This window comes from Xiphophorus maculatus, chromosome 16 (assembly GCF_002775205.1).
Source record: "Xiphophorus maculatus strain JP 163 A chromosome 16, X_maculatus-5.0-male, whole genome shotgun sequence".
Lineage (NCBI taxonomy): Eukaryota > Metazoa > Chordata > Actinopteri > Cyprinodontiformes > Poeciliidae > Xiphophorus > Xiphophorus maculatus.
The window spans coordinates 25176881-25201845 of record NC_036458.1 but is presented as its reverse complement, the minus strand read 5'-3'; the positions used below and the strand labels follow the sequence as shown (position 1 = coordinate 25201845).

The following is a 24965-nucleotide window of genomic DNA, read 5'->3' as shown; positions in this document are numbered from 1 at the left end:
CTTGATTGCTGCCTTTACTTTCTTTAATGTGGCTTTGTCAAGTCTTTCCGTATTTACTGGTCAGCAGGTTTGCCTACTAGCCTTCTACAAGATGTGAGCTATTGAAGTGATCTTCACCAACTATAAGCTTTTCAAGGTTGTTTTGGTCAAATGGTAGCTCCCAAACTGACAGTATCTTAGGTTATACTCACAGTAAGCAAACGCAACACAAATCAGATTTTTTGGGCCCATATAGACTTTTCCCACAGCAATCTGAACAGCCCAATTTAGTTGTTTTCGCTCATAAAAAGCACATCACATGCACCTCACTCCTGCTGTGACCCATTGCTAAATAAAGTTTAAAATCGATTCATAAATTACTTCATAAATGTGTTGTTATGTGATGTCAACGTTCTTCTGCGCGCAGAGGGAAGGCTTTGGGATCGGAAATTATTTACTAAGTTTCATAGCATTCTGACTTAATTAGTCAAAAAAGGATTTCAGAAAAAAATTGGAATTGAGCATTAAGATGCTGTGTGAATGTAGCTTTAAAGGGACAGATAAATAAGAGAAATAGCTCTGCTAAGAAAAACATCCAATTGTCATTATTTTTCCTGGCTGCCCACCGGCTCATCAATAAAGCGGCCCAGATGGTGTCACGGGGTTTTAGTTTGGGGTTTAACAGGAAAAATGCATGACAAATAATTCTCCTCCCTCTGCACAGTTGTTGTAGTTAACCCATTTTCCCTTCTGTGCACCAACTTTGTCCGTTTACTAGTTTCGGGACCAAACCAATAACCCTCACTGCCATTACCTTGAGAAATAATGAGATTTGGTTAAGTATAAAACAGCCTTTAATGCTGAAAAATGATCAAATGTTGCAAACAGACCGTTCAGCTCTGGGCTGCACTCAGCTCACCTTAAGGGCGACACCAAGTGAAGAAAAGATTGTAGTGCGAATTCTGCTTTTACCTCATTCTGTTCCCTCTATGAGTCTATTTTCCGGCTTAATCAGATTTTGTTTATGTGTGATACATAACACTGTCGCCAGCCTTAAATGTTATGGTTATGTAAGCATGCAGTCCTGTGCATGTGAGCAGATAAAAGAGACAGAGGAAGAACACAGAATCATTTTATCCAACACAGTTGCACAAAACTTAATGTTAAACTTTCACATTGAAGTCAATGGTTGGAACTGAGTGACACAAGGAAATGGTAACTGGGTTAACAAATACATTCTTCTTGACTTTTCAACAGCTCAGCAACGGCTTCAGTGTTGGTTAGTTAGTCTACATGGTGGCGCTGGAGTGTGACGTTTTGGCAAATGTCCACGTAGTTTGTGTAGCCTGAGGCATGTAGGCTTTTTCTGCTCTTGACTTATTCTTGAATGAAGCTTACATGATTTAACACGTCTTTTAAAATCTGTACCCATTGTAACGTTTCTGCTCTTGACCAACTGAGCTAAACTCAACCTGTTTAGCAGACAGAAAAGGTTACGAGCATGAAACTGCTCCCCGAAAAAGTTTTCCGAGCTTGCGCTGATTGTACATCCTGCGAGATACTTGAAATGATGTCACGGACATCCCGTATGACCAAATAAGGAAAGTGACACTTGAAACTTGAGTTGAATAGGAACAGTTTTCAGCATTAATGAGCTGCAAATCAACAAGGCATTTCAAAGAGGAAAGTCAGACACCCACCACAGGCAGCTGCTCTGTGAATGTTGGCCTGAAAGCGAGCTCAGCCCGCTGCTTCAGGTTTCTCACAGGGTTAAAGAGGAAGCAGTTCCGCCCTCAGAAGCTGCTCAGGGCTGAGGTAGAAGACAAGCAGAAAGAATAGGGAAGAGCTCAGCACCGGAGCTGTTTCTGTCCTAACTCTATCAAGACGAAACTAGGTCCTAAACTACGCCGCCGGACTTCGGAGGACTTTGGTACCCAGGTGTGGCTCTGTCCGCTAACACGTCGTCAGGGGGAGAAAAAACATGCGCACGATAAGTTTGAGTCTGAAACTGTGCCGATAGAAGTGCAGCGTGTCCGTGTTTGAAGCTCCGGTTAACGCTTCAGAGTCTGGGGGGATTTTGGTTTGGGCTTTTTGGGCGAGACCTGGTGAATCAGGCCTTGAGACGCTTTTTAATCTTCAAAGAAAGTTTCCCCGTTAGGAATGAGTGGGGAAGAAGAGAGATTCAAACTGGTGGTGGTGGGAGGAGGTGGAGTGGGGAAGAGTGCCCTGACCATCCAGTTCATCCAGGTAGGTACATGAACTTTGTCTCTACAGAAACGGCCTGCTTGCTTTGTCATGAGGATTGTTCTGAAGTTAGGATGGAATTCCTTTCTGGGAGTAAAAGACCAGTTCGCCCTGAAGTTCGGTTGTGATTCCTCATTGGAAGTAAAGGACCAGTTCGCCCTTTCTAATGCGGGTTGTCCTGAAGTTAGGTTGTGGTTCCTCACTGCGACTAGAGGACCAGTTTGCTGTTTTTAAGTATTCTGGATATTCATCTCAAGGTTCTAAAACCCATACTTTTCACACCTGGACACAAAGGTCTGATTCTGTTCCTATTTTGAGTAATGTATTCCACATGCCCAGAAAGCATTAAAATCATCAGAAAGAACAAAACCTTCATAATCTGGTGACCCTTCAAAATAATTCAGTCCACGGTTGTTTTTAAAGATTGGTTTTAGTTCTAATGACCTTTTTAAGTAATTAAAAATGTAATTTCTGTTACTTTCATTAACAGAAAGTAGGGTGGAGAGAGAGAGGGAAGACAAATGGTCTGAGAATGAGAATCAAACCCAGGAGTTCTGCACTGAGGTCCATCCATAGCTGGACTATGGATGGAGTCCAGTAGGGCTTCATCCATAGTGGTGTAAATGCATTAAGATGTACTGAAATGGTTCCTTACATGTTTTTCCAGATTAAACTGAAGATTTCACAGATCACAAACTATGTATGAAGGAATCCATAGCAGTGGTTTGGTTTGATGAAGAGCAGCACAGACCAGTTAAAGCTAGTTGCCAGACTTTTCCTCATAGACATCATTTTTTTAGTCTGCATGGTGACATCCGGAAGGTGAGGAGTTGGAGAACACTATGTGGGTTTTGGGACAATTTCCAACAATAAAATACAATTAAGTGAGGATAAACTGGGCAAACACTTAGTCAAAATCAGTCAGGAAGTTTCCACCACAATGTTTAGTAGTTCCAGCTGGTCAGCTTGATTGATGTGATGCCATTAACCCAAATCCACTCAAAGCAGAGTTGGCATCTTGTTTTTTCTTTGGCACTCTGCAAACATATTGTGTTCCGTGAAGTCTTGTTCTCCATTTTCTACCTGGGATTCGTCAGAAAAAAAAAGAATTGCCAGCCTTACGAAGCAAAAGGCAGGGAATAACCCAGTCATCTCCGCCTTGGAGATGACTGGGTTCTTCAACTCCTCTTGAAACGTTTTTATTATTTTTCAGAGTACATTTTTCTGCTAACAAAGGTCACTTTCCTTAAGAAACTTAGTTTTCATGAAAGTGGTTGGTTAAACATCATAATCTAAAATCTCCACATAATTGGCTGGTCCAAAGAACCACTGAAGGAAATGATACGCAAACCTCTGAAGAAGACATAACATGCTTATATTTTATGAAATGTGAGCAAAAATGGAGTAGGGTCAAATTTTAGTGGTTGTAGGATTTCTCTTTTGTCTTTGGTTAAATAAAAACATGATCAATTTCTCCTGCTTGTTTTAGATTAGTGCATTTTGTTTTTGTAGTTTACCCATAATGCACTGCTTGGGAGCGGCCTCCGGTCATCTTGGTGATTTAGTATGCATCACCAGCACCAGTGTTCACTTCACTTTAACTGAGACTTTTTTGGCGGGCAGTTTTTTGGGTGAACTTTGACCTCAGCATTAAGTTCAATTACACATTCACACATCCCCAAACAAACCAGACTTTCTTGACAAACGAACTGGAGTTCGATTAAAGCCAACTAAACAGGGCTGGAGTGAATGAACTGCAGCATTCAGTGCCTTCCAACAAGTGGCTTATTTAAATGTTGGTCAGGTGAATAATGGGATCAAGCAAAGTCTCTGTTGTAGTTTAAGATGGAATAATGTTTTTGTTTGGAGAAAGTAGAAGAAATCAGTACACTGTGTTAACTGCTCCGCCACTAACGCTGAATGTGTCCGACAGTCCTACTTTGTGTCAGACTACGACCCCACCATTGAAGACTCCTACACCAAGGTGTGCACTGTGGATGGGAAGGAGACTCGGCTAGACAGTAAGGCTGCACCACATTACACTGATTCACTCTGATTGTGTCAACAGTTTTGTTCCACAGCCCAGAGTCTGAGAAGACTCACGCAGTGTGTGTTTGCTCCCTGTGTGTGTCACTGCCCTGTTTGGACTTGCAGCAGGCCAGCTGAGTTGGGTTATGCTGCTTTTTCACCATTTCATGAAAACATCAGATAAATCTCCATCCTAATTCTGGACATCTGCTGTCTGTTAGAACTCCATGAAAATGACTCTACTATGCCTAGGAAAAGTATTCACACCCCTTGCACTGTTTCACATTTTGCCACATCACAACCACGAGTGAAATGTATTTCATGTAATAGACCAACACAAAGTATTGTAGTACCTGAGTCACTACAATACTTTGTAGTTGAACCACTTTTTGCTCAGATTGGTGGGAGCACATCTGTGGACTTTGTCAGTTGAAATAATGTGTGAACTTTGACTATGCCATTCTAATTCATGAATGTCCTATGATTTAAACCATCTCCTTCTCTGATTGATTCTCTCAAGTTAGTTTAAGTCCAAAGTTTGCAACCTGTGAGTCTTTGGAATAGAAATGAAAAAGAACTAATTAATGTTTTAAAATCTAGCTATAACAACAAATGCAGCTTTTAGTTGTTTTCTATTTCTTTCATTGAATAATTACACTGAATTTCGACAAAAGAATTCAGTACCTTAAGAACTGGTACTTAAGGTACCAGTTCTATTTTTTTTTAGATGTTCTTATCATTGCGTTGGAAACTACATTTCTTTTTTTTTAATTTTTATTTTTAACATAGTTTCCCACAGATGTCAACATCCCACTGGATAAAATGTATCCACCTCCTGTGATAATGCCAGCAAACCTCTTAAGTTAATGGAGAAATCATGTTATCATGGGAATATTACAGGAGGCTACCACTACCACCAGGCCAGAGCGGCGCTGAGCGGCGAGGGTCGCCAGCGCTGCTTGTAGCTTTGATTTAATTGCTTTTATTTCCTACGATTATTCAGCAGTATCATCTGATTCTCTTTTTAGTGCAACTTGAAACATTTTCAGATTTGTCAAGCTGCACTTACAGATCAGATTCAGATCTGTTGAATCTCTTGTTTCCAACCAGAAACTTTATTTTGCAAACAAAAGTTGAAATGTAGAAGGAAATCTCTGCTTTGTAAAAATACCTACAAACTAGTGGACAGCACCAACAGCTCTGCCGGATGCTTTTTGTTACACACACCCCTGACTTCTTCACATGCTATTGGTCTGTTGCAGTGTTTTCAGGAATGATTTATTTCTTGTGTGTTCAGTAGCTGCTTTTTAGATTATTTTGCCTCCATTTTGCATGTTTGACTTTACATTTGGGAGGGAAATAATTTACTTTGTATTTATTTAGATTTTAAATTTACCCCTGTGTGTTTTTGTTAGCGAACCACCATCACAAATGAACAAATGTCTGCAGCAAAAACTATTAATGCCAATACTGACCCAATAAGTCCAAAGGTTGAGTAATAAAGGACACACCCAGATTTAGAACTCCTGAAGGGCTAACAAGCTAACGGTGGTGACTGTATTTTATTCGTTTTACAAAACTGGACTCGCTTTGGCCAAAATATTCACAGTGTCTAGTGTAATTTTTCTGTGTGTATCAGTTCTAGATACAGCAGGCCAGGAGGAGTTTGGTGCCATGAGGGAGCAGTACATGCGCTCTGGAGAAGGCTTCTTACTGGTGTTTGCTCTCAACGACCGGGGCAGGTAATGACCTGGTGTGTGTGCGTGTGTGTCTCTGTGTTTCTAGCATCTAAATGACAAAAGTTAGGGTTGGTTTTGCAAAGGGTTTTGGTAACGACATCAGTAGTGACCAAAAATTCTAGTAAAAAAATAATAGGAAAACATTTTGCTTGGAATACAGCATGATTCAAAAATCACTTACAGTCTCAAGTTTGAAGCATGAAAATTGTTTTTAAGTGGAAAACTATTCCACATTAGCTTTTAAAAATGAAATTATATGTTATACATTGGATTAAATCTGTATCTGCATCTCTATATTTGGCACATCATAAAATCAAAAACCCTGACCATCCTCTTCATGAGACTGTCTGCAGGCTTTTTCAGATTTATTGTAATACAGAATGCTACAAGAGATTTTTCCTGCCAACATCTATCACCAGCTACCATCACCCTTTTAATAATCTCAATTTATTCACTTACTATATTTAATTTTCCTTTGGGACCAATAAAGTATTTTTGAATGTGAATTTGAATTTTATTTGGAAAATTGGTGTTTTATTGAAGCTCCACAACTTTCAAGATAAAGCTTGCAAGTTGCAAATCTGCCCCTCTTGCAGATTTGCAAGAAGGGCACAAAGACGGCTGGTTCATGATGTTTGAGGATTTTTCCGCAGCAGGAGTTTTACTCGGTGAAGCAGCAGCTAGAGAAGGATCATGTTGTCAATGCTGTAACCAGCTGTGCTTCAGGACCGATCATAACGGGTGGGAAAAAGTCTTTAAACATTCCAAAGATGTTGCTGCCTTTTTATGCACTGAGGATCTTCCCTCAATTTGCCTGGTATGAATAGTGTGAGAGATGCAGATTTTAATAAAGAAAACTGAAAAATGTATATTTTTCATGAGGCAAAAGATGTATGAGTTTGCTAATAAGTTTAATTGATACCTGGTTAATCTTCTTAGAAACAGGGCCTCAACTCAGAATATCTCGCATATTAAAGATTTATTAAAGATGCTCGTAATTATAATGAAATAATCAAAGATGCTTTAAAATAATTTTATGAACAACGATATACTTCACAGTTTAACCTGTCCTCAGATCAAGTTTTTATTTTTTTTATTTTCATCCATCCATCATTCATCCTTCTCTAATGGGGTCAGGAGGGGTGCTGGTGTCTGTCTCCAGCTGTCAATGGGCGAGAGGTGGGGTTACTGTCGACAGGTCACCATCCATCACGGGGCATGTCTATCATTTATTAGTTTAAAATCCATAACTTAAACTGTCGTTTTTTGTAAGTCAGTGCTTGTATAGATACTGGAAGTGCTCATTGTTTTTTGTTGTGATCCGTACAGTTTTCATGAGGTCCAGAAGTTCCACACCCAGATCCTGAGGGTAAAGGACAGAGACGACTTTCCCATGGTGCTGGTTGGAAACAAGGCTGACCTGGAGCAGCATAGAGTGGTACGCAGAGGCAGTCCTAGCCTGTTTGGCGCCCTGGGCGAACCACCTTCATCAATCAACCCAGGGAGGTTGATTGATGAAGGTTTGTATTAGGCGCTGTTGACGTTCCGATTAACTGTTGTAACATCAATGGGGACCGGTGGGTGGGGTGGGGTGGGGGGTGAAAAGCCAAGAATAATAGCTGGGACATTAAATCAGGAATTTACTGTGATTAACCACATTTTTTAGTTCCGTTTCACAAGCCACACTCAGAGCTTATTAGTGCATGACAAGTAGAATCAAGAAATCACATAATCACCTGCTTGACAACATGACATGGGCTAAAAGATCTCAAAAAGCAACTCATCATGTACTGATTTGAAGAAATGTGAGAAAGTCATTGAAACTTTGCAAAAATGGCCTCCATGTCCGAGGGTCAGCAGAACCACTGCTGACCCTAAAAAACACAAAGGCCCAAAAATATTTTGATGATCTCAAAGACTTCTGGGAAAATATTATGAGAGTGCGGTTGGACTGCAGTTAATGATTATTTTAGTAATTGATTAATCTGATGACTAATCAGATAAGAATAGGCATATTCTGCAAACTTTTCATTAAGCCTTAATATTAGAAATATGGTAAAATGTGCAAATAAACAAATTCCTGTTAAAATAAGAACATAAAAATGTTATTGCCTAAAATTCATTTTTGTGCTTGATCATTTATAGAACAGGATTTCCCTGCAACTCAAGAATCCTAACATCAACATGTGGAAAGCCTTTCTGTTTGACTTAACATCAGCGCTGTCTAGGGCTGATTTGTTGGCCATTTCCTGGATTAACTGGTTAATAACTGGATAGTAAAATGTGCTTAATGGATTAAAGCCTCCACTTGTTCTGGATAGAATATTACAGACAAAGGGTTTTCTTTTGTGTTAAATGCAAAACGTATGTTGTTGTTTTTTTGTACGTTTTGGCATAATTACTGATCTGAGTGTATTGTTCATTTAACAAATCATCTTTTTTTTTAGCCTGTGTACTGTAATGATTAGGACCATACACACAATTACATAGGGACTTATCAGAGATTTGACGGTGTTAGTTGGCCTTTTCGTTCTGTGAGTCCTTACTTGATTTGACATGAAGCTGGATGTGTCTGCAGATCTCCAGGGAGGACGCTCAGGCGTTTGCCAGAGAGAACAAGATCCACTACATGGAAGCTTCTGCCAAGAATCGCTACAATGTGGATGAAGCTTTTGTGGAGCTGGTGCAGATCATCAGGTAGAGGCTTTCTGCATTTGGGATGTCTGTCCATCTGTCTTTCCTTCCTTCCTTCCTTCCTTCCTTCCTTCCTTCCTTCCTTCCTTCCTTCCTTCCTTCCTTCCTTCCTTCCTTCCTTCCTTCCTTCCTTCCTTCCTTCCTTCCTTCCTTCCTTCCTTCCTTCCTTCCTTCCTTCCATCCATCCATCCACACACTTATCCCCAGTGGGGTCATGACAGGTGCTGGTGGCTCCCTCCAGCTGGGTCACCCTGGACAGGCCAGTACATCGCAGCTTTGGGATGCTTGCATGTTTAACTTGGAAGATAAACATGTAAATGTTTACTTGCATAAAGGGAACCTATTGTGCAAAATATACTTCCTGCACATTTTTGCTCCTCCATTAAAAGAAAACTAAAGTAAAAAAAATAATTCAGCTTTTTTCCAGGAGGATGTTGCTGTTTTTCTAATAATAATAATAATAATAATAATAATAATAATAATAATAATAATAATTATTATTATCTAATGAGTTAAAACAGCTCATTCAAAGAAGCAAAAGTGAGGAGGTGAAATCTCATAATCTGAGAATTATTTTGTGCAAAAACTGTAATGAACATGTTTTGTAGCCCATAGACATATCCTAACTTGTTCAAGTTAGTATAGTATAGTCACCTTCAAGATATCTTAGATGTAAATAATTAGACTACAGGTACACTCACACACCAGTCATAATGCAGTGTTAACAGTTTGTGTGTAAACATAAATCAGATCCCATTTTTATTTTGTCTGTCTCCATCTTCCTCATTCAGACGGTTTCAGGAGATGGAGAGTCCTCCTCCTCCAACTCAACAAACTGGGAAACAGAACAGTCGTGGCTGTCCCTGTGTCATCCTGTAGGCATCGTTACTATGGACACCAAACTCTCATCCCACTTGAGCTTGTACAAAGAAATGTGTGTGTGCGCATGTGTGTGTGTCAGAGTGAGTGACAGATAAGGTCTATCAACCAACCTTCCAGAACACTTTCTTTGCCATTTACCAAAAACTTTTTTTTTGTTCAGCCTCTAATTTTTTGTATTATTTTCATGAGAAGGATGTAAAGAGAAGGTTGTCTACAGCAGCAGATAGAGAAACAGGAAATGAAACTTGTCACATCAGAGCCTGATGTACAGAAGAAGAGCTGCCTCATCATTCAATGACAGACTGCATTCTGAATGCAGACCCTGAGTGTAGATTTGAGTCAGAAAGTATTTCACATTCTTGTGCAATGTGGCACGCCCTAAACTAGTCATGGGCTGTACTGTCATCTCCCATGACTTCCTGAGGGGGGCAGCAGAGCCTGACGGCTGAAACAACATGCCTGCTTCGTAGTGTGCTTATGCTTTGGGTTCTGTCTACAGTTTGAGGAGGTTTATCACCGGTAGCCATAGCAACTATAAATACTGTGGCTTCTCTGCTCTGATCACATCTAAAGTATTTCACCTGGTGCTTTTGCAATGCATGGCCCACATAAGCTTGGTGCTTTAGTGGGGAAATTGTGTTTTTATGAAATATTACATAGACGTCAGCTGGATGCAGTATTTCTTAACAGAACTGATTTCTTTATTTGCACACTTAGGGCACTAATTCATCGACTACAGCACCTGTACTATGGTAAGAGGAGATTATCAGGGTAGTAATTTGCCACAGAAGCAGCAGTGAAGGCAGTATTTTAAAAATGACCCAGAGCTTTTGGAGTAGATTGTGCTTCAGTAAAACCCCTAGTGTTCATGTTTTAAAAGGATTTAAAGTAATCATTTTAAATCACACATTTCTGCATTTGGCTGAAGAAGTGGAGGTTAATAGTTCAGTGCTTTACTGCATATGCGCTCCATGAAACGAATAAAAAATAACCACAATTAATGAAGAACGATGTTTTCTCACAGATTTAAAGGACAAAATAAATTAGACAGCAGTTACATGTGTAATCAGCAGAGTTGGATTTGGGTCTAGAGCAAGTTTTGGTTTCCTAACCACTAAGGAAAAAATCTTTTAGTAATGCAAATTACAGTACATTAATAGGTAATCCTTCACATCAGCAAAGGATTATCTTTGCTGCTTTAATGCATTCATTCAAATATGAATTGATTCATGTTAAGTAGCCCATAGACATATCCTAACTTGTTCAAGTTAGTATAGTATAGTCACCTTCAAGATAGGTGACTATCTTTTGTTCAAAAGATGTTTCTTTGTGAACATCTCCATGCTGTTTACAAAGAAATGTACTATAATTTTTTGAAATACTTGAATATTGTCTATATTCATAAAAATCCCCAAATATTCAGGCAACTCAACTTATTTAAGCCTATAAATTTGATATAAAGTACAAAGTTAACAAAATACTCACTCATTAAAAAAAAAAAACTAATCAAAAAAACTTTTATGGCCACCCTCAAAAATCAGAGCCTTGGGCTACTGCCCCTGAAAGCCCATTCCAAAGTTTTCCCGGTTAACCAGAGTCCTAATGGAGGATTGTCTGATTGGAAATGTGGGAAAAATCCAAGATTGTGAAATCCTCATGAGTCCATTCACAATGCTGTGCCTCTGCAAAGGAGGAATGATATATGTTGATAATAATCTGCTGTAATTTTCATTTTAAAAATAATTTTTATCATTGTTTACCCCAAAGCAGCTTTGTTGTTTAATTTTTTGTTGACAGTATTACTCTCCAGCAGCAGCAGCGGCCCGGGGGGCGGAGCGTTCAGGGCCATTTGGCTGCTGTTCATAAAGGTTCAGGGTAAAATGAAAAAACACAACCTGTACATTTTAACTCATAGACGAATTATTGGACATGCAGATATACTTCCTACATGATGCTTTTATTGGGGATAGGTGAGGTGCTATTTGTTGTTTTATCACAATGCAATAAGGTACAGACAGCCACCTTTGTGTTCTGATTAGTAAATGGTTTAAAGTTGTTATAATAAGTTTTGTGAGATGCAAACTACACTGTGGTCCTGGTGTTTATTTCAGGTTGGAGGTGGTTGGTTCACCTTTTATCTGTTTTACAAATCCAGATGATTACAGCGAAGCCTCTCATTTATTTGGTTTCCAACATAAGAAGGGACGTGTCGTTCAAAGCTTTACCTGAAACTGTAGCAAACATCACTTTGTCCTGGAGTATAAAACAATCAGTTTTCTTATATGGCAATGTTGTCAGCATATTATCACCACTTTCAGGAGATCAGAAGGAATTAATGTATATACTCAAATCTTACAATAGACAATCAAATTAGGCATATTCTCAGCTTTTTATTTTAGAACAAGATAGAGTTTTATGACCTCCCATATCGCTATCAAAATGTTCACATTTCTAAGTGCTGCTTTATGTTTGTTTTTCTAAGAGGCATCATTTTTATCTGAAAACATACAATCCACATATCCAATTTTCTTTTTTTTCATGCTTAAACATCAATAAAACATTTCTAGAAAAAAATTTGTCTTGTGACTTTTGTGAGAACCAGATCTAATTGGACAAAGTCAAATTGGTAAAATGTCATTTCAGTAAACCATCAAGTTATTAACTTTGCTCAGGATGAGAAATTGCTGCAACAACTGAAAATGCAAAAGTAGATAGCAGTATGAGAAAGTAGCAGAGTGAAGAAAAATGATCTTGTCCTCCAGCAGCAAAATTACAGAGATACTCACAATAACCTAAGCCAATCCTGGTATAAACTTTATAAAATGATTAAGCCTTGTCTTAAAGATAGACAGGGTGTCTGCCTCACACACTGAAACTGGGAGCTGGTTCCACTGGAGAGGAGCCTGAACAGATTTTGTTTTGTAAAAATGTTTAAAACCACGAATAAAACATTGCCTTATCAGAATTTCTTAGTCTTCTATCTAAAGTTCCATTAGGCTACACTGATGTTTATGGCTGTAACATGACAGAAAATCATCAAGAATGTAGAATAAGCTTGCAAGACAGTTAAACTGGTATTAGCATTATGTGTTTTCAAGGCACATAGTGCCTTTTATAGCACAATCAAGTAATTATGCTACCTTCAGCTGTTATAAAAAGGCTATCAAACAAGATTTAAAATAAATTTGACTTCATAATTTGATGCCTTGAAATTGGGCATCTGTCTCTTTAAGAAGCTCCTACCCTTTCTTTTTCTCTGACTTCAGCACAACTATGCTTCTCATTACTGTTAGCAAAAAGTAGAATATCTGAAGTTTATAAGTATACTGGAGTGTAAGTAAATCAAGTGTGCTATGGACCATCTACTTGTTGTGTACAAGAAAGAATACTAATTTAATACTACTTTGGATTAAATTGGGACATTTTTAACTTTATATAAAGTTTATTTCAGTATAGTGTGATAAAGTAATATGTCAACCAAGTTATACATTCAAGTATGCAGCCAGCAGACTCATTTATATGCTATAAGTGTAATAGGTATATATTTGTGGCTCACATTTTAGTTTGCTGAAGTATATGACACAAGTGTACTGTTCTCTTTACTGCCATTGCACTACTCCCATTCAATTCAATTTAAGCTGATTTATAAAGCACTTTAAAAAAACAACACAGTTCACCAAAGTCCTGTACACCACAACCAGAATCAAAAACAAACAATACAACAACAACGGCAAAAACCAATACTTCAAGCTGAGTTAAAAGCCAGTGATAAAACAGAAGCTTTAAAAGGATACTGCAAATGAGAATGAGCTGTCACCTCTCAACTTCCTCTTCAGTTTCAGGACAACTAACAAAATCTGATTTGCTGACCTGGGAGAGAGTGAAGCAGATCAGACAGATACAAGGGCAAGGCCACTAGTTACATATAAACGTCTAGTCCACAGTTTAGCTTACCTAAGTATACTTTACCAAAACATAGTTTTCTGTTAACTGAGACACAAAATTGATCGAAATATTACTTGAAAAGGGTCTCAGAACAACATTATCTTTTATCTCAACAATTACTGGGACAATTTATTGTAAAGCAAAGTTTGACAGGCCTACTGTACTGTCATGCTGACTCAGTTTGAGCAGAGCTCACCAGAAGAACTGATCCTGTCTCTTCTGGTCCCTGTTTTGTTTGTTGGCTCAGTTCCCTATGCAGCCAGTGAGTAAACAGAGAAACAGGCAGGCCCTCAGACTTGCTTTGAGAATTTCCTGCTTTCAGTTGACATGTTGCAGAACAGGTTTGTGGTCATCTCAACCAGCAGTATCGAGCCAGCTCAGTGTCAGGCTTCGTGGCTCCTCCCATTTTGCTGAAAGTCTGAAGTGTTGAATGGATTTTTTATCATTTAAGGATTTGAAGAATGGGTCATTCTGACGGTCAGAGGTGCAGTCCTGTTGGGCAGGTGAGTGCTCCTTTCTTTTGTGCCGTACTCTGCTGATCTCAGATCTTAGGAGTTCACCCTAAAGACTCCATGTTTTCCTGTTTCTCTTCTAGGCGTTTCCCTTGATGGCAGTATTGCATTGGATTGTGTTGCTGTCCCTGCTGCAGACAGGCCAATGTTATGTTCGTAACCAACAAGCACCAGGTAAAGAACTCTTCCTCTCACAGCAAACAAACACAACTGACTAGAAAAGGAAAACGTTTTGAGTAAAGAATCAGAAATATAATACTTCTCATGAATGTATGAGATTATGATCTCGCTATGCAAAGTGGGATGACTATTGAAACTGAGTGAAGATTAGCTGATGACATCAGATAGAACCTGTCTGCTCTGTCCATTCCCTTGTGAAAAATAAATATACTAAGAGTATTAAATTTGAGCATACTTGAAAATACTTGAAGCCAATCATCACTTCCTTGATCCTTAAACTATACTTCAGGTTTAAGGATTATTTAACTTGAAGTATGTTATTTTGGAACAACTAATTTTGTAATTTTGTGTATTTTAATTGTAATTAAATTGTAGAAAATCACAATTTAAAGTGTAATAAGTGTACTATCACATGCTTTTTGGATCTTTTGGATTTGTATACCTTTAGTATACAACTAAAGTTATACTTTGTACACTTTAAGTATACGGCTTTTTTATGTAATAATAACTTGCTTGATTAGTATATCTTTAGTGTACAATTTTTGTGAACAAATTACATATAAAAAATATTTAGAATGTCTTCTAAATTTATAAGCATTATATATTTTATATGTTAGTACTGTGATCACAGTAACATTTGGTTTATTATAATTGCTAATGAAGTACACCGTTTAGTTACTTAACAGCGTCACATGCTTCATACACATGTACAGTACTGTAAACATATCAGGCTACCAGTATTCAGAAGGATGAACAGCAACACACTTTCAATTGAAAAAAAATACTTTGTATATTCAATATATTCACATTTTTCAAGAGTAAATTGCCAATATACTATCTGAGAATTTTACAAATTATTAATATAGTAAAAGTTTACAGATAACATTCTTATGAAAATTAGCAGCATAATAAAATAAGTACACTTTAGAGAAATGTGAAAAATATTTCACCAAGCACAGAGTATTGCTTTAATACAATGCCACAGTATTTCAGTTTTACTGAAGACAAACTGACATTTCTCCTTCCTAAGAACAGTGAGGATCAATGACAGAACATTCCCTGGACGTTCACTGGACCATTACAGTGAATGGGAATTCACTGCAATTCCCATTGCAGATTGTCCGTTCTGTTTCACGGACAATCTGCTCAGCTCAAAATTGCACCTTAAGAAAAGAGAAAATCCTCCTACCTTATTAAAACACCAAAACGTGATTATATTTTTGAGTTCAAGAAAGATTTTTTGTCAGCTCCTTGAATAAAACGTTTCTAGGTGACTTCTTTGCCTGTTTATGTTAAAAGTAGAAAAAATAGTCAGCAATATCATAAAATCAGTTGATGCTCTCATTAGCTATAAAGTGTGGCTTAAGTGTGGACTTCAGGGAGACGATGTGGAGCTTCATCCTCAGAACTGGTTGGTGATCTGGTGGAGCCTCTGAGACAGGGTTAGCTATTCTAATTCCTGATCCCTGGCTTCCTCTTTCATCTTCATTTGCTTAGACTGCAAAAATATGTTGAAGATAAAAACAATGATGAACGAGTTCTAACAACAGCCTCACAATATCAAAGTCTCTTTGGCATGCTGAGCTTAATTAAATCCAGTTAAGTTTATGAAGAAAACTATATTAAGTTGCAACACACAGAGCCTCCATGCAGTTATAACATGAGGAATGATTGTTATAATAATAATCATAGAAATTACAATTCAACTGATAAAATAACTACTTCTGAAACCAACATACGTTTGTGTATATATGTACGGCACTGTTTATAATTAAACAAAGATAATTAGCATTTTGAAGCAAACTTACCACCAGCTAGCAACACGTTAGTAGCCTTCGTCCCTTCAGGCTCCTTTCGCGACCCAAATTTCATTTCCATCCAGGTCTTGTTCTGTTGTGTTGTTGTTTAACTCTGACTAGGATGTCACCAGCTTGAATTTACTTCCTGTTTTGACCAATATGATTAAAGCCATTTGTAAATTAAATGTTATTTTTATTTGGAGGAATAAAAATCACTATATATGACAAGATTACCAGATTAACACATAAAACTCATTAAGAAGATGGAGGAAATGCAAAATACTTTAAATTATGAACGGTATTTTTAAATAAAATTTTTCAACAGCCCACACTTCTTTTGAGTACCATTCTTCAATAAAAATAGATTTTCTATCAATCAGAAGGTACCTGTTAATCCACACTGGAATATTATGTGGCACAAAATTATGAATAAAAATGAGTTTTCATTAAAGAAGAACCTGCTTATGAAAATCTGCTGTTTCAAGGACAATCTGCTCAGCTGAAAATTGCACCTTAAGAAAAGAGAAAATCCTCCTACCTTATTAAAACACCAAAATGTGTATATATTTTTGAGTTCCAAAAAGACTTTTGTCAGCTCCTTGAATAAATAGTAATAGTTTAGTTGGTCTGCTAAAATTGCATCTCAAGTCACAGGTGACAGTGTGAAAAGCATTAATTTATTACAGAGATTATCTGGATATTTCAGATTTGTTTGTCTAAATAGCCTCTGCCAGAAACTTCTATTTCTGTGTCAGGAAATTTTAATCCATCATATGTGCCAGCATGAACTCTAATATTTGGATTGATACGCTCTGACCTATTTATTTATTTATTTATTTTTAATTTTATGACTATAAAATCAGAACAACTTCAGGTTCTCTGTGAATATTTTAATCCCAAAGGAGTGAAACCACCACTATTTTCCTGTTTGATAAACTCTTGATTCTGTTTAAGCCCACTGAGGATCAGAGTCCTTCAATCCTACATTTGGAATGAAAGTTCTGTGGACTTTTTTCTGCCACATGCCAAAAGTTTACTCCTATAAACACCCCAAGGTTGTTTAATGATGCATGATGAGTTGCGTTCCTACAAAGTTCCCCAACATTGTTCAGTTACAAGAATTGGACCTCAACTTGTGAGCACAAAGCTGCAGCCTGTTACAGTCTGGTTTCTTTCACTGATCTGAAAAATGACTTGATTCCTGCAGGAGATCCAGTGTTTTTGGATGCAGAGTCAGCAACATCCTTCATGTCTCGCTCCTTGCTCGCTAACCACTGGGACTTTGAGCTGGTGGTGAAGGGCGACCTGCAGAGGGAATGCATAGATGAAACGTGCAACTATGAGGAGGCCAGAGAAATTTTTGAAGATGATGAAAAGACAGTAAGGATTCTAAGAGTTCATTCAGATGTTATGCCTGAAACAAATCAGTTATGTACAGATGAGTCATGTCCTGAAAATACTACCTGTCTTAACAAAATATTCATACATCATAAACATTTCTGCATTTTACCATGCTACAGCCACAAATCTCATTCCATCATCTCAACATGGAGAGATGATGGACCACCTGATGTGCTCTGCTTAGATTAGACAATTGCAGAACTTCTTGGCTTATATAGACACATAAATATTTTAAATGCAACATACATAGGGTGAATGACGGCGTCATGTCGTGGAGGCTCTTTTGTTCAGCAGCAACAAGAAAGCAGGTCAGAGTTGATGAGAAGATGAGAAGATGGATGGAGCTAATGATGAGGTCTTCAAGAAGAAAGCCTGTTGAGGCCTTAATACAAAGTGCAATATATGTTGAAGGGCTAACAGTGCCCTCAGCATCATGCTGTGGGATTTTTTTCAGTAGCCTTTTTTTTTGCTGGTCTGTGGCCCTAAACATTGTTGTCAGTAACAGTGAACATGAAGTCACAATTTCAGTCTCCTAGATGGTAAATATTGCACAGATATGCTGCTATGACTACAGTAAAAGATTAATTTAAAGACTTTTTTTATGATCAAGTAGCTGTGTCATTCTCAAAGCACTCTTGGAAAAGTAATGGATGCATGCAAAACCGTGAATTTAACAAAATAATCTTTATCAAAGAAAAAGATAGTGAATACAAAAAATAAAGATCCAAAATCTTATTACACTTTCTTTTCCTTCCTTCCAAAAAAACTCAGCACACACAGTCAAAAATTGTATTGATCTGTGCTACAAATATGTAAAATTTAAAGAAAATAAGTTGACGTTTATGGCTGTGAGATGAAAAATGTGAAAAATGTTTATAAAGGGTATTTGTACATAACTTGAAATGTGGAAGACATGTTCACATTGATCCAATCCTCTAAAACCTCCAGAAACCCTGTAAAGGGACTGAAGACGACTGGAGAAAGGAAAGTCTGGTGGCTTGGAAAGGAAATATGAAAAATAAGTGAATGGAAAATGTTTTAAAGAGAATACAATCGAAGGCCACTTTATTGACCGGCTGTTTTCTTCTTTTTTCAGAGAAAGTTTTGGAGTACATATGATAAGAAACCAGGTTAGAAAAATCTTCATCTTCATTCTTTCATGCATGGCTTTAGGTTGAGCTCATCCAAAGTGAATGTAAAACATTTAGGTGTGAGGGGGGGGAAAGGGATGGATATGTTTTAGTGCACTGAAGGCAACAACACACTTCTGGAAGAGTTCATAATCTATAAGTTCAGTTTAATTCAGAATAAAACAGGTCCAGTTCATTTCATATACATACATTATTGTGTCAGTTAACCTGTCAAAGGTTTTCAAAGCTATGACATCAGATCACTTTTCCCTCTTTGTTTGGTGAGGTAGCAATTATTATTTATATAAATGTCTGATTCTTGAATCTTATTGCTAAGTGTTCTGGCTTTTAGCAAATAGAAATCATTTTGGTAATTCCCAATTGACCTAAAATAAGAGACATTTGGTCTAATTTAACTTCTGCCTGTAAAAAAGTGTCTTTTTGTTGTGTGTATGTAAACTTCTGGTTTCAACTTTACATGTAAGACAATAGTGACAAAGTCAGTGCAGATTAGAAGCTAAGACTTGGAATAATAAAGCAACATTGGATAAAATGTATTGCAAATGCAAAATAAGACAGAAAATAGTGTTATTAAAGCTAAATAAATTTCTAGGTAACCAAATTAAAACTTGAGAAAAGATTAAAACACAAAATAAAAACACAAAACAGGTTACCTAGAAACCAAGACAAGCGCCATTAAAATCAAAGTCAGAAACCTGGACTAAAACAATACATGTAGTAAAAACAATGAATTGAATATTCTCAGGAAATCAGATAAGATAGATAAGATAAATCTTTATTGTCATTGTCACAAGAACAACGAAATTCAAAGGGTGCCATCAGTCGGTCCACATGCCCAAAAACAAAAAATAACTGTCTCACAATTCACACACACAAGAATCAACAAACAACTGGCAAAAAAAAGTAAGAACAGCCACATTCTCACATACATCATTTATGATGATTAATGGTTGTTTTTGATTGCATTTAGTTTTGTTATTGCTATCGGGTAAAAACTGTCTCTGAGACGGTTGGTCCTTGTTCTGGTTGCTCTGTATCTTCTGTCAAATCATTTCAATTTTGCTTGTCTGTTGAAAAGAAACAAGCTTAAATGAAAGACCAAATCCATTGTTTAGCATTTTGGAAAACTGTGTAACTATTTTTGAAATAACTTTTATTAAATTATTGGTAAAAAGCAATACATTTTAACCTCATCTTTAAAAACATCAGTCAACTGTCTGCACATTATGAATTTCAGGGAGTTTTTGTTTCCAGCAAACAGAACTGTTATAAGAAATGAGAATTCACAGTAAAAGATAAATCATCAAAGCAGATCAGCTCAATAGAGTGCAGACACATTTTGTTTTTATTGTTTGTAACAAACATTTTATTTTAGCAGATCCAAGTTCCTCCAACTTGGATGTTTCTGGGTTGGTGGCAGGAATCCTGGCCATAGTAGTGACTGCTGTTATTGCCACAGTCCTTGGAGTCTACTGCTACAAAAACAAGAAGAAACCCAGGACAAGGTCTGGCCGGTATGTTTACATCAAAGTTCAAAATTTTACTGAAAAATCAGAACAAATCATCAAAATAAAAGGCAAATTTTAAACACAGTTGACCTTAAAGCGGTTGTCTCAAACAGCATTTCTAGAGGGAAACGTTCCTGAAACTTCTAGATGTGCCCCTTCAATTAAACAGTAGCCACACAGGTACACCTACTAGAAGGAAACAAACACACAAAGTATAACACTTTCATTCTACTGGCCGAGAAGTTGCCAGGCGAAGGTGCTCCTTTGTTCCAAGCGTGAGCAGAAAATGATCGATCGAAATGAGCGATCAGAGGTTTGCAAGCGGAGATTTGATCAGACAAGTTCTGAGTGCGAAGAGAAAGATTTGAGAAAGCACAGTGAATCTTTGAAAGAGAACAGAAGTTTTGAGTACAGGCATTACAAGTTTTGAGAAGAAAGACAAGAAGTCCTGCTTTCAGACAGAAAATATGTGCTCTCGAATTTTGGCAGAAAATTTCCCCCATAGAGGAGGCATTATCTTGCTGAAAGAGACCACTGGCTGCTCAAAACAGGTTTTCTATAAAAGGATGTGCACAGTCTGTAGTACACTAGTGTGGATTATCCTTTTCCATTGAATAAATGTACTCTAATGGTTGGGTTTTTTAATGTGAGCTTATCATGATTTTACTCCTGTTTGCAAAGCAGGCAGTAAATGTATCTGTATGTGTAGGAAACAGATGTGATACAAGCTAATGTCATTGGTTTATAAAATGAATTTATTTTTATCCAATTTTAAAACATTTCTATCTTTCTATTGTTTTGCTAGTCAGCTTCCTCAGTTCTGTACTTTTATTTTATGTCCTTGCTCTGCTCTAGTACTCCAGTCAGAATGGGAGCAGATGGGGCCCCAGTCCCTGAGGTGGTGCCCCTGTCTGGAGTGGTGGTCCCACCTCCACCTTTACCCAGCTACAATGAAGCTTTGATCCACAGTGGACAGCATGATGCCCCTCCACCACCTTATTCAGGGTAAGTGGGTGGGGTAGTAAACATGTACAGACGTCCAAAATGTCCAATACAAACTTCTGATGGAACTTAAGAAAACAAATGTGGCCCCAGTTAACCGGCCCCAGTTATGACAGCAAACAGACTTTGTTGAACATCTCTTTTACATGCTTGGCAAAACACAGGGAACCCCTGGCTGGAGAGCTCATTCACCAGCCTCAGTCATCAGTATTCAACAGCAGTGTTCACAGCAATGTGATGGGTTTTCTGTGGAATAACTCTGCCACCTAGTGCACAGGGGGCCAATCTCAACAGACAGTCTGCATATTCATATTTGTTACAGTCACAAAACTTCAATCTGAGTGAGAAAAGAATTTAATGTGGAAAAACAGAAACAAAGTTGTGTCTAACTAATAAGTGGATAGAAATAATACTATTTATGTGTCTTTTCCATAATATATTGTAATGTGAAATATACAAAATAATAGCATAGAATAAATGTCTGTTAACTGTGGCAAACCTTCATCAGTCTAGTTGGATACACATTCATAATATGTAGTGTACTAACTACTTTCAGAAGTTAACTGCTTTGGTAAATGAAGTATGCCTGAGTGTGTTCTATATGGCAGGCTATATATACACAGTATATATACAGTATATATACAGTATATACTATATATATATATATATATATATATATATATATATATATATATATATATATATATATATATATATATATATATATATATATATATATATATATATATATATATAGAGAGAGAGAGAGAGAGAGAGAGAGAGAGAGAGAGAGAGAGAGAGTTTTGGTAGATGAGCTACCAAAACTTGGCAGCCCATCTGCTGACATGCCTGATAAGGAATTAGCAAACAAGTGACTAAGGGTGTTTTCACATCTGCTGGACCAGGAGACTCGGTTCGATTTGGGACCAACATTTTAACACTTGTTACATTTTCAGTTGGTGCTGTTCACTTTCAAACTGCACTGTGTCAAATGAGTTACACAGTGCAGAAACACTGTGTCACTTTGAAAAACCTGTTTCAGGCCCTCACTTGAAGTTGCACTGTACCAGGGACCACTGAAGGAAACAGCATGAAAACTTCTGAAGAAAATAGAGCACAACATCTTTCTTCACAAAATGAAAATAAAAATGGAGTGGTGTCAGAGCGGTTATAGGATTTCTCATTTTTCTTTGGCAAAAGACCATGAGCCATTTCTTACACTAGCTCTAGATTCATGTTTGTTTTAGTTGTACTTAACCAGAATGCAATGTGCTATAGTCCGCTTCCTGCTTTTTGAGTGTTTGAGTGTTGAGGTTTGACTTTACTGCACCTCTGTTGTATCAGGCATAAAGATGTTAGTAGTAGACCCTTTAGGTTTTGCAGACCCTTAGGTTTCCATTGATCCACGGACTTTGGAGGTCAAGTGAAAAACCTTTGGCTTCTCAAACCATTCCTGAAGCATTTTTGCTTGGTGGCAAGTTTCCTATAAAGTTTCTATAAAGGGATGTACACAGTGTGTAGCACTGCCTAGGAATCCAAGTAACAGACTCATGGAAGGAACCCAAGTTTCAGTAGAACAGACCATCACACTCTCCCCACTGGATGGACCTTTTTATCATCGTGCATCATGATGCCATGTGTTCCTAGTGAATTTTGCACTCACACCCTGGAATCCTTCTGATGTTGAAGAAAATGTAATCCACTGGGCCAAACTGCCTTCTACCATTGTTCTGAAGACAAGTCAGTATGAACACAAACTGGACTGCTGCTAAGGCACACATGCAATAAATCGTAATGTCCCTCCCTGCCTAAAGTCCTCTACCATTGTCCCCCTGCCGAAAAGAACCAACATCAACACCCTGAACGACTACCGCCCAGTGGCACTCACACCGATCATCATGAAGTGCTTCGAGAGACTGGTGCGGAGTCACATCCTCGCTGGCCTGCCTGCTGAGCTGGACCCTCTCCAATTTGCCTACAAAGCAAAGAGGTCCACAGAGGACGCTGTATCCACTGCACTTCATGCTGCCCTGACCCACTTAGAGAAGCAGGGGAGCTACGTCAGAATGCCCTTTGTGGACTTCAGCTCAGCATTTAATACCATACTTCCCCAACGTCTGGTATCCAAGCTAGCAAACCTTGGGCTCCCATCAGCCACCTGCAGTTGGATTCTGGACTTCCTAACAGGTCGCTCTCAGAGGGTCAGACTGGGCCCCCACACCTCCACTGCTCTGAGCCTGAACACCGGATCGCCACAGGGTTGCGTGCTCAGCCCACTTCTCTACACCCTCTACACTCATGACTGTGTCTCCAACCACCTCAGCAACAAGGTCATAAAGTTTGTAGATGACACGGCTGTTGTTGGTCTCATCTCAGGCGGGAAGGGGGAGCTGGAGTACAGGGATGAGGTGAAGCGGCTGTCAGAGTGGTGCAAAGTCAATAACCTGCTCCTCAACACCTCCAAAACAAAGGAGCTGGTGATCGACTTCAGGAAGAACAAAACGGACATCCAGCCTCTCACCATCAGTGGGACCTGTGTGGAGAGGGTCCCAGTGTTCAGGTTTCTGGCCATGGAGTTGGAGGACAAGCTAACCTGGAGCACCAACACCAAGGAGCTGTTGAAGAAGGCACAGCAGAGACTTACTTTCTGAGAATACTCAAGAAGAACCGTCTCCCCTCAGACCTGCTGCAGGCCTTCTATCACTGCTCCATAGAGAGTGTGCTCACGTACGGTCTGTGTGTCTGGTACGGCAGCAGCACATCTGCGGACAAGAAGGCGCTCCAGAGGGTTGTTAGGGCAGCAGAGAGAACCATAAACTGCCCCCTCCCCACTATGGAACAGATTTACACTTCCAGGCTCCACAAGAAAGTTTTGGACATTTTAAATGACTCTTCACACCCTGACCATGGTCTCTTCCAGCTGCTGCCATCAGGCAAGAGATACAGAGCAATAAAAACCAGGACAAATCGCCTAAAAAACAGTTTTTACCCGATGGCAATCATGGCACTAAATTCAAAGGCATAAGAACTTCTGCTCTTGACACCACTTTGTTATAAATGTAAATTCTGTTGCGACACCTCCAGGCGCTGCAACCATCTTCTGATGTCTAAGTTTATTTCTCATTTTGTACTATTCATTTCTTTATCTTGGTATATTACGGATATACACATAACCTGCATCTTAACTCGAGTCGAGCAAATCTCAATCTCATTGTAATCTGTTGATGACAATGACAAATAAATCTTATCTTATCTTATAATGATGTTACGCATAATTAATGCATTTGATTGAAGGTTTGTGCTGTATTCTGCAGCACTTACATCACCTCCTCACGTTCTAACATGTCAGAGCACCACTGTCCTTTATGCTCTGACACTAGACTGCTACGTATTCTATAATTATACTTCCTATCTCTGACCACAGGGAGGCGCCATCGGAACCCACTGAACCAGGAGACGACTAATGAGAAAGGTGGCCCTGGTGGGAGCGTCTTTTTTCTGTGCCTGATGTCTAACTGAGAGAACTTTATGCCTTCTGTTTTCTGTTGCTTGTTTGGTCATGATGAATGCGTATTTATGGTAAACCACATCCACCACAGGATGCTCACACCTGGTTAAACAATGTGCACACATGAGATTCATGTGCTTTTTTTGAGGTGGGTGGGGTTCACTTTTGGTGGTTCTGCTGTTCACCCCAAGATGATTTATGCAAAAGAACTAAAAAAAGTTGACATTATTTTTTACACAGTGCGATGTTTTATAAAAATAAATGTAGAAGACATGCGTCCAGGTGTTTTGAATTTGTCCCACATATTCACCTAAATGTTGGGAGTCCTCGAATCTCTCTACATGTGATGGCTCCAAGTCTTAATATTTCCTCACAGGGATATAAATCTACAGT

The 24965-nt window shown here is 38.4% G+C and overlaps 2 protein-coding genes across 4 annotated transcripts; both read left to right on the top strand.

Annotated features, from left to right (window-relative positions):
* Positions 1–1592: 1592 nt before the first annotated feature.
* Positions 1593–11949, top strand: LOC102226857 (ras-related protein R-Ras2-like). The gene is made up of 6 exons (XM_005811907.2): positions 1593–2226; positions 4157–4244; positions 5891–5993; positions 7320–7428; positions 8569–8687; positions 9476–11949. The coding sequence occupies exons 1-6, from the start codon at positions 2140–2142 to the stop codon at positions 9561–9563; spliced, it is 594 nt and encodes a 197-aa protein (XP_005811964.1). The 5' UTR covers positions 1593–2139; the 3' UTR covers positions 9564–11949.
* Positions 11950–12824: 875 nt separating this feature from the next.
* On the top strand, positions 12825–24847 carry LOC102227297 (transmembrane gamma-carboxyglutamic acid protein 2-like). Of its 3 annotated transcripts, none has more exons than XM_023348460.1 (7): positions 12825–14014; positions 14107–14197; positions 17210–17382; positions 18500–18533; positions 19933–20068; positions 20918–21067; positions 22107–23210. In XM_023348460.1, exons 1-7 carry the CDS (start codon positions 13973–13975, stop codon positions 22156–22158), a joined length of 678 nt encoding a protein of 225 aa, XP_023204228.1. In that variant the 5' UTR covers positions 12825–13972; the 3' UTR covers positions 22159–23210. The 3 variants fall into 3 exon arrangements, with proteins under 3 accessions (XP_023204228.1, XP_023204226.1, XP_005811966.1); XM_023348458.1 differs by having other exon boundaries at positions 12834–14014; positions 19930–20068; XM_005811909.2 differs by lacking the exon at positions 22107–23210 and adding an exon at positions 24489–24847 and having other exon boundaries at positions 12841–14014; positions 19930–20068.
* Positions 24848–24965: the final 118 nt, after the last annotated feature.

Coding starts and splice junctions, on each gene's coding strand:
- LOC102226857 (XM_005811907.2), top strand. CDS start 2,140: ATGAGTGGGGAAGAAGAGAGATTCAAACTGGTGGTGGTGGGAGGAGGT. Junction 2,227..4,156: donor TGACCATCCAGTTCATCCAG/GTAGGTACATGA, acceptor TGTGTCCGACAG/TCCTACTTTGTGTCAGACTA. Junction 4,245..5,890: donor GAAGGAGACTCGGCTAGACA/GTAAGGCTGCAC, acceptor TGTGTGTATCAG/TTCTAGATACAGCAGGCCAG.
- LOC102227297 (XM_023348458.1), top strand. CDS start 13,973: ATGGGTCATTCTGACGGTCAGAGGTGCAGTCCTGTTGGGCAG. Junction 17,383..18,499: donor TTGAAGATGATGAAAAGACA/GTAAGGATTCTA, acceptor TTCTTTTTTCAG/AGAAAGTTTTGGAGTACATA. Junction 18,534..19,929: donor TACATATGATAAGAAACCAG/GTTAGAAAAATC, acceptor ATTTTATTTTAG/CAGATCCAAGTTCCTCCAAC.